Source organism: Mytilus trossulus, chromosome 4 (assembly GCF_036588685.1).
Source record: "Mytilus trossulus isolate FHL-02 chromosome 4, PNRI_Mtr1.1.1.hap1, whole genome shotgun sequence".
NCBI classification, from domain to species: domain Eukaryota; kingdom Metazoa; phylum Mollusca; class Bivalvia; order Mytilida; family Mytilidae; genus Mytilus; species Mytilus trossulus.
Window position 1 is genome coordinate 80,054,807 of NC_086376.1, and position 10,470 is coordinate 80,065,276.

At 32.5% G+C, this 10,470-nt stretch overlaps 1 protein-coding gene across 1 annotated transcript; it reads right to left on the minus strand.

Moving 5' to 3' along the window:
* Window positions 1-3,658: 3,658 nt before the first annotated feature.
* On the minus strand, window positions 3,659-10,073 carry LOC134714227 (toll-like receptor 4). The gene is made up of 2 exons (XM_063575468.1): window positions 10,033-10,073; window positions 3,659-6,074 (listed from the first exon to the last, which is right to left on the minus strand). Exon 2 carries the CDS (start codon window positions 6,058-6,060, stop codon window positions 3,952-3,954), a length of 2,109 nt encoding a protein of 702 aa, XP_063431538.1. The 5' UTR covers window positions 6,061-6,074; window positions 10,033-10,073; the 3' UTR covers window positions 3,659-3,951.
* Between the last annotated feature and the right edge of the window lie 397 nt (window positions 10,074-10,470).

Genomic DNA, 10,470 nt, shown 5'->3' on the forward strand with positions numbered 1-10,470 from the left:
AAAATAACAACAACGTTCAAACCAATTTAGAAGAATTTAGAAAAACACACCGAGATTACTTGAGAAGACTTAACGCACACACTAAGAATTGAAAATTACGCAATGAGATTTCATAACAAGAGGCTCTCAAGAGCCTGAATCGCTCACCTGAATTTTTTTGGTTAAATCTCTCATCAATGATTATTTTGGCTTTTCAATTTATTTAAATGTTCTTTGAATCGTCCTATTTTCTTCAAAAGCAAAAAAAATCATTTTCTCCTATGTTCTATTTTAGCCATATGAGCATGTTTCTTGACATACAAGGAAATGAAATATAAAATTTATACTAGATACTGCTGAAATTGATACAGCAGTTTCAAAGGAGAAGATTTTTTAAAGTAAGTCAACATGATGAACAAGTTGTGAAAAAAGTCTTTAAAGGGCAATAACTCCTTAAGGGATCAATTGACAATTTGGGTCACTTGACTTATTTGTAGACCTTACTTTGCTTAACATTTTTGCTATTAACAGTTTATCTGTATCTATAATAGTATTCAAAATAATAACCAAAAACTGCAAAATTTCTTTAAAATCATCAATTCAGGGGCATTATACCTGAAAAACCAGTTACCCAATTCGGCTGAAAATTACAGGACAGGTAGATATTGACCTAATAAATACTTTAACATCTTGTCTTATTTGCTCTAAATGCTGGAGTTTTTGAGATATAAGCCAAAAACTGCATTTTACCCTGTGATCTATTTTTAGCCATGACGACCATGTTTTTTGACGAAATAAAAAATAAAGCACAAACTTTATTTTATACACCCTACAGATCATTCAGTTGAAGTTTGGTTGAATTTAGTTGAGTAGTTTTAGAGGAGAAGATTTTTTTAAAGTTAGCAAATATGATGAACAAATTGTGAAAAATGGTCATTAAAGGACAATAACCCCTTAAGGGGTCAATTGACAATTTTGGTCATATTAACTTATTTGTAGATCTTACTTTGCTGATCATTTTTGCTGTTTACAGTTTATCTTTATCTATAATAAAATTCAAGATAATGACAAAAAATTGCCAAATTTCCTTAAAATTACCAATTAAGTGGCAGCAACCCAACAATTGGTTGTTTGATTCATCTGAAAATTTCAGGGCTGAAAGATATTGACCTAATGAACATTTTTACCCTGTCAGATTTGCTCTAAATGCTTTCGTTTTTTAAGATATAAGCCAAAAACTGCATTTGACCCTTATGTTCTATTTTAAGTAACGGCGGCCATGTTTTTCAACGGATCAAAAATCAAAGCACACACTTTGTGCAGGATAATCTAAGGAACAATCATGCTAAGTTTTAACCAAATCCATTAAGTAGTTTCAGAGGAGAAGATTTTTTAAAGTTAGCAAATATGATGAACAAATTGTGAAAAATTGTCATTAAAGGACAATAACCCCTTAAGGGGTCAATTGACAATTTTGGTCATTTTAAATTATTTGTAGATCTTACTTTGCTGATCATTTTTGTTGTTTACAGTTTATCTTTATCTATAATAATAATTAAGATAATGACAAAAAACTGCAAAATTTCCTTGAAATTACCAATTAAGTGGCAGCAACCCAACAATGGTTGGTTTGATTCATCTGAAAATTTCAGGGCTGATAGATCTTGACCTAACAAACATTTATACCCCGTGTCAGATTTGCTCTAAATGCTTTCGTTTTTGAGATATAAGCCAAAAACTGCATTTGACCCCTATGTTCTGTTTTAAGTAACGGCGGCCATGTTTTTTGACGGATCAAAAATCGAAGCGCACATTTTGTGCAGGATATACTATGGAACAGTCATGCTAAGTTTCATTGAAATCCATTCAGTAGTTTCAGAGGAGAAGATGTTTGAAAAATTGTTAACGACGACAGACGACGACGACGACGACGGACGCCAAGTGATGAGAAAAGCTCACATGGCCTTTTAGGCCAGGTGAGCTAAAAATGCATTGAGATTTATTTGAAAAACAAACGCTGTGAATTGAAAGTTACTCTGATATTGAGATACAACTAATTAAGACAAAAACAATTTCATAAGTCATTTGACCTCCAATTTGGCACCGCATTAGGGTATACCATTATCTGTCCGTTCGTTTGTCCAACTGTCCGTACGCCGTCAACATTTCGGACCATAACTCAAAAACGCATAAACCAACTTTAATAGATGAAACTTTGTCAAATTTCACAGATGATATCGAATATGCTCGTAACCAAAGTATTAATCTATTGAATTATTCATCTCTGTGATGAAAATTCATTAGTAAAGTGGATATTAATCTTGGATTTCTCAGTGAGTGTGTGTTTTTCAAATTATTTCATCTCAGTGTCTTTTTTAAATCTCAGTGTGTAATTGTAAATTCTCAATGTGTTTTTTTGAAACTATATGACCTGTAAAATAAATTTATCTCCTTAAAATGAAAACGGTCAAACTAAATCCTCGCTCTATATTTACATGTTTCATCCAACAATTCAAACATAATCACTTTGCTCATTACTGAAGGCCTAACGGTGACCTACAGGTGTTAACCTTAATTGTATAGCTGACTATGCGTTATGACCTTACTCATTGCTGAAGTATTATTAATAAGTATGTACATGTAGTAAAAATACCCTATTAAATAAAGCCTTACAATTTCTACTTGGAAAACAGTTTTGGGATCCAGGTTGGCCCCTGGAGAAAATGTTAGGCATTGTTCCTGACTGTATTACAGATGTATGTGTACTATTTTAACTGACATCCACAATTCATTTCAATAATGAAATAAAAATAATTCTTCGAAAGGCCGATGCGCTCTCCATTGCAACTTTACCTTAGACCCACCATGCATCAACAAATTTCTAGGGAAGACTGCGTTATTAATATACGTCCTTGGTCCCTTTAATACTAAGTGTTTTCCAAAATTAGGTTGATTTTCATTTAGCATAAAAGTGACTAAACCCCCTTAAAATGCCTAGCAGAAACCCCTGCAGTTTACACATGTTACATAAAACGATGTTTGACACTGCCTAAAGTAGTTAATTTCTGTGTCAATTGGTCTCTTGTGAATAGTTGTCTCATTGGCAATCACACCACATCTTCTTTTTTTAAAACTAAGGGAGATTATTTTAATAGATAAAAATCATTCGCTTAAGTTTTATGAAAACTGCTCAAAGATCAGAGGACTTTGTTGTTATTGTCCGAAAAGCCGAAAAAATCCCTACCTTTTAATGTAAATAATTTCAAACTTTGAAGGTAAAAATTTTAAATTTATATAAACATCGAAAGAGAGTCAATAGAAACAATTCACCAAAGTTTCATGAAAACTGCCAAAAACATTTTAAAGTTTTTCAAAGTCGAAATCTTGGAAAAAAACCTTTTAATGGATAAAACCATAAAGTAACTCGGAAACGTAAAAAATCGAAAGAGAGCTTGCACCAATACATATAAACAATTCGCCAAAGTTTCATCTAAGTTGGTTTATGCGTTTTTGAGTTATTGTCCGACATGTTGACGGCGGACGGACAGTTGGACAGACGAACGGACAGACCGCGGTATACCCTAATACGTCTCATTAAAGGCTTCTGAAAATAAGGAACCAAACACGCAGTATCGATTCGAAGGTACATGCAGTTACAAAAAGCTAATTTCAAGCCATTTACAAATTTTATAAAAAGAATGTCAATCAGTACACATCCAATAGATTTAGTTAATGACGTCGTTACCATTCTAAGAAAACAAGACTTATTTTGCAATGACGATCACGATTTTTGACAGGATATAGAACCGTAAGTGTTAAAATATTGTTTGTTGTTTCTAATTTTGTATGCTACAAATAAAACACAATATCATTGACACATGTCAGCTTTCCACAGAAGATAGTCTCGTGTATCGATTGGATATTGCGTGATGGATTGAACCTGTGTACGTTCCATCATTTAGTGGTATGCAATTAACTAATAGCTTCAATCAATTTAGCCCAGAAAACTACATTTCCTTGTTCATCATGTGGATATTCTATATAGGAATGTTGCTGCACAAGTTCTAACATAACCAATGGAAGCTCCTTTGGACGTATCTGTTCATAGAATACTAAAAATAGAATATTTTGTCCGTTTCTAGAATAAATACTTTCCATTCTGGCCATATTGTATTCGAACATACAATAATACGAATCCAGAAAAGATCTAGTTACAATACAGATAGTTTTTCTACTTTCATGAATTGCATTTGAAATGTTATTTGCTATTTCTTCGCCGGGAATAAAATCACGCTGGTGTATGCACAATGTTTTGTGTCCGTGTTGTTCAAAGTTTTCAATGCAATCTTTCAGAACAAAATCTACTTCACTGTCTGCATATGAAATAAAAGCATCATACTTATGTTGATAACAGTTATCAACAGGTTTGTTTTGTTTATATTTGCTTTTTGTCATGTAATACAAGTAACGGATCCTCCAACGGTAACGATATACTAATCCTACGATTGTCACTGTCAGCATTGCAAAAATGGCAATCGAAACACAAATTATAAACACTGCATGGGATTCGCATTCTCTCGCTATCTGTAAAAATGTATGTTTAAATTCCTGAATTTCTAAGATAGAACTATTTGAGAACCTGCACTTATAATTATTGCTCGGCATAAAGTGATTACTATTTTCTGCCATCCATTTTAGAAATTGATAAGTTTCACAGCTACATTGCAACACATTGTTGGACAAGTTTATTTTTAAATCAGATTTCTTAAATATTTCATTGATAACATTTATTGACATTGGACTTAAACTACTAATTCTATTACTTGAAAGATCAAGCAATCTTAAATTTTGTAACTGAGCAAGGTCAAAGTTGATGTCAATTAATGCATTTCTGCTCAGGTCAATAATTTCTAACTGAGGATGTCCATGAAAAATTGATACAATCAGTCTGTCAATTCCGTTATCTGACAGGTAAATGGCCTTTAGTTTAGTTATATTGGAGCGACAATATCTGCTCCGTTGTAAAAAATTGCCTAACTTATTCCCAGTTAAGTTTAAGAAAATCAAATTAGGCATGGAAATTACTAATGCCTCCAATACATTATTAGATAAATCTAAGAACATTAAAGTTTTAGGAAGAAGACGAACATCATTTTCAAACATGTATATGTTATTTCTGTTCAAGTAAAGCGTCTGAACGGTAGTGTTTTCTAGTTTTCTAATTAGATAACCTAAATTTCCATGTATATTCTGATCAATAAACATTTCAGTCATTATCAAAGTTCCCTCTGTAGTATTTGATAGGTCAACCATGATGGAATTTCGAATATTACTATATCCCGTCCGTAACCGCAATTTCACAAGGTTAAGAAATTCCAGGTGCCTTCCACTTAAAGTTCCATACGTATAAGTACGTATCAAACAGCGGTAAAGGTCAATAGAGTGTAAATATTTCAGATTTTCAAAGGTATATGAATTGAAGTGCAAGTTGCAATTATGAATAGTAAGCGTTTGAAGATGGATTAATTGTAGAAATCCTATTCCAAATGGTGTTTCATTCGATTCAGTTGTTTTAGCATCTATTGAAATGCTTCGCAAATTTGTTAAGTGTGAAATCACTTCATCTGGAAACTTATCTGCATGTTTAGAATTATGTGCTACATTCAAGTGTGTGAGTAATATCAGAGGCTTGAAAATAAGTTTAGGAAATGATTCCAAGTCATACTTCAAGTAATTGCTGTTGAGATTAAGATTTTGTAATCTACTAAGTCCGTAAAAGGCATCGCTAGCTAGATGTAACAATTGGTTGTTACTTAGATTCAGTTGTATAAGTTGATGTAGATTGTCAAAAGATTTATTTTTCAGTATTTCAAAACTGTTAAAACTTAAATCCAAGACATTAACATCTAATGGGAATATTGGAAGTTCTGATAGTTCTAAATTTGAACAATTAGTAATCAGTAAATGGTTATTCCTTGTACAGTTACATTCACTATGAAAATTGCCTGGTTTCATTAAGGCTGGTTCACTGTTTCCATATGAAAGAAACATTATCACACGGAGTAATACAGTAAGTTCCATTATTGAATATTCACCTGAAAAAGAGGAGATTAAGCAAAATTATAAATTATTGTTGACTTAATGAATTCAACATTCCCAAAATTGTTACACATTTGTATATGACATTGGTATTTATATCTGCAAGCTATAAATGCAGGAACCATTTCAGAGCATTTCTTCTTTATCATTATCATAGATAAAGGCAACAGTAGTATACCGCTGTTCAAAACTCATAAAACCATGGACAAAAACAAAATCGTGGTAACAAACTAAAACCGAAGAAAACGCATTAAATATAAAAGGAGAACAACGACATAACATTAAAATGTAACACACACAGCAACGGACCGAGCATCAGAAAAAAATCCCACGAGAATAACAAATATAACATAAAAAACAAATACATGAATTTGGGATAGACAAGTACCGTGACACGTCTTATCGCAATGTGAATGTACACTCAAAAATAAGGGAAAACAAACGAAACAACGTGAAAATGTAATACACACAGAAACAAACTACGATATAACAATGGCCATATTCCTGACTTGGTACAGGGCACTTTTAAAGGAAAAAATGGTGGGTTGAACCTGGTTTTGTGGCATGCCAAACCTCGCACTTTTATGGCCATGTGAAATATAACATCAAAATGACAACACAACACCACAGGACTACAATATATATATATAAATTGGAGTACACAATTGACAAAGAATCACACGAACAACAGCCAACAAAAAGCAACAAGTTCAAAATTTTAATACGCCAGTAGTGCATTTTGTCCACTCAACCCTACTAGTGACGTCAAGATACAAAAGTTTGAAAGCCGAAACAAGTACAAAGTTGAACAGCATCGAGGACCAAAAGATCAAAAAAAGTTGTGCCAAAAACGGCAAGGGTTTTCTGTTAGTAACCAGAACATCCTTATTATTTAGAATAATTTATACTTTTGCAAACAGTAAATTTTATAAAATGACTATACAAAAGATGTACATGATAAAACTGAAGTATTAACTAATTACAGGAAACAACTGATATACATTACATATTCAGACATTTGAAACACAAAAGTAGACACATCCAAATAAGTTTAAACCTCAACTCCAAGTGATGTCATATTTGAAACTAAAAAACGAAAAAATGTCGTCATTAAATTTGTAAAACAGATCATCAAAAAATGAAAAATAACGTCACATTAGAATTGAGAATTGCAGCTGTGAACGTGTAAAAGAGACATCAACCCAAACAAATGCAGAATGAATCCCAAGGCCTCCAATGGGTCTTCAAAGCAGCGAGGAAATACCACCATCAGAAGCAGGCATTAGTTAATTCAGCTATATAGACTTCACATTTAACTCCTTACCATATAAAGGAACCAAAATTTTATTAATACAGAAGACAAACAAAGGGTAGAAGTTCCCGACTTGGGACGGATGCAAAAATGCAGCGGGGTTAAACAAGTCTTATGAGATATCAGTAGTTTCAAAGGTACCAGGCTTATAATTTGATGCACGTTTTGTCTACATAAGACTCATCAGTTACGCTGAGATAAAAATAGTTGAAAGGCTAAAAATAACCATGCACGCAATGCGTATACCTCTAACCAATGTAGAATACACAACAAGACGCACATAAATTATTTACAATTAAACTTAGCTGTCAATTATCACAATAACACTTTTTAAAAATGTCAATGAATCCCTTTGTTTCACCCGTCTTGGAATATATAAATAATCTGAAAATTGTCTTCATATTTGATAGAGGATGCTTTACTCTTGAAGTGTTCTTGTTTAACATTAAATACATACTTTCCAAGACCCGATTTACACTAGTTTTTATAAAATATATATATGAGCTTATGTGGTATAAATGTCAATTTAATAGATATTCGAGTGAAATATTCAATCACCAAATATCAAATGAAGTGGATGTAAGTAATAACAGGCAAATGTACGGCCTTCAACAATGAGAAAAACTATTCCGTCAAGGTTTTTGTCCACACCAATACACACGATTTACAGAGGTCAACGAAACCTGCATACCTACATCCCATGTTTTCATCGCGTTGACCTTGTGGTCATTTCGATGTATTGCTTCGCCTTGATTTCCATTATCGGAAAATTAGTTTTGGTTTTGTAACATGATAAATACGCGCACATAAACGAGTGCAAAATATCATTCCTTATCGTTTGATATAAATACATCTCTTCAATGAATACTGATAAAAATATGTTTGTGTACAACATAAATTAATAATATGAAAAGGTTTCGTAGTTAGATTTATATATATTTATAGATTATCGTTGATCATCTCAACGAGATTGTTTTTCTCGCTTGAGCTGGTACAGCGAAAGTGAGAAAAGCAATCGAGTTGAGATGACCAATGATAATCTGTTTATCGCTATTTTACCTATGAAGACGTTGTCAATTTCATGTCAATTTCGTTAGCAACCCCACGTGGCCTCCTTAGTTTCTAGCGATAATTTTTCCATCTCAAGCGAGAAGCATGATATGAAAATTATCACAAAAAAAGATCAAAGAAAAAATGCACAAAATAGCGATAAATATATATATATATAGATAAGTAAAAAATCATTGATAATATCAATGCACACGTACCGATAAATTGTATTCAGACATGCGGAAGAATATCTCAAATAACGTTTTGCGACAATACCGGCAAGACCGGTAACTCTGTAATTGTTTTTGCTGGAAAATAAAAAAAAAAAATCGAATGTTACAGAAAAATGTTCAACATGCACTTGCATTGCACTATTATTAGAATAGTAGAATAGAATGGTATACAGAAATGGATTGAAATCATATATACATGAAACTAGATCTTACATTGTTAAGTTGATGTTTAGACGAGTTGTATATACCAGAATTTTATGTACACAGCCATGTATCACCATCATTGATGGTGATCCGATGGAAACATCTGTTGTAGGGTTGTCACTGACTCAGACGTACTTATGAATATAATTATTTTCTGTGACTGTATCTTACATTAATTTGTAGGATCCTTTACTATAGATAATTTAGCTGATCTGTAACAATATCATCTTCATGCCTTATATAAAATGTACTGTAGTACGCCGCTAGATTAAAACTGACGTGGAAAGGTAACACATGGCCAGCGAATGCTCTTTTTTGAGAGCCCAGGTGGTCGTGTGGTCTAGCGAGACGGCTGCAGTGCAGGCGATTTGGTGTCACGATATCACAGTAGCATGGGTTCGAATCCCGGCGAGGGAAGAACCAAAAATTTGCGAAAGCAAATTTACAGATCTAACATTGTTGGGTTGATGTTTAGACGAGTTGCATGTAACTATATGATATATAACAACAAATCAGTGTATCACTACAATATCACCGAATAGTTATTACGGTGAAGTTGAATTCCTGTCATTTGTTCATCATCCACGCACGAACTTGCCCCAGAAAAAAATATATCTCTGTACATTAAACTCAGTTTCAGGTAAAGAGATATGAGAATTTATTTTCTGAGACAAGTGCGTTTGAGCATCAACAAGAACTTGTGGTCATCCGATGTTCAGTACTGCAGTACTTTGAATTTCTTCTTGTATGAATTTCATAATTTAAAAGTTTTAAAGTAAATATGGTATTTGATGTTCGCTAACGTTCTCTAAATTGGAACCGATTTTTACTTATAGTTGCCAATCTCTTATTTTTTCAACCTGTTATCAAAAATTGGATTAAATATTTCTAGAAGACAATTGATTTGAAACTTAAATAAGATTGACGTAATAAATTTGATTTCTTGATTTATAATTAGCTATTAGGAAAGATGTTTTCAATGTGTTTGGATATTTACCCGTTTTCAAAATAAGGTTACGGCCGTTACGCTACTTAATAGATTATTTACCAAGCACGAAAAAAAATGTTTTTCAATCCTTTTAAATTCTGTTTCGTCTCGTCAAACTACCTGTTGGGAAACAACTTGTTTAATTTCTACGATATAATAATACTTACTTTTTGTTTGTAAAACACTGATGGAGCTATATATGTCTTTATAATTGAATAGTATTGAATGCTTTTAAAGATAGTTATGAGTATTGAAAGACAATTATTTCCTGTCATAAGTTGAATATGTGTACATTTCAAGGAACTATTAAATAAAACACTTACATGTTTCCAAAAATTGAATGATTTCATTTAGATATTATCCTTGCCCTTACATTATCATTATCTTTACTTATTTTAGCGTTGTTTGCTTATTATCACGTAAACGGAGGGGAAACACAATAACGCATGATATACTAAAACGGCAATTCTGATCAATTATGACCATAGACATTTGATGTTTTATAAGATGACCATCTCTTTCTTTTTTAACCTGTACTTAAAATTGTATTAATTATGTCTGAAAGACAACTTATTGAAATTTTTAAAAAAGATTGCTGTGCATCA

Bases quoted from the DNA above. Each gene is read 5' to 3' on its own strand.
- LOC134714227 (XM_063575468.1), bottom strand. From the start codon at position 6,060: ATGGAACTTACTGTATTACTCCGTGTGATAATGTTTCTTTCATATGGA.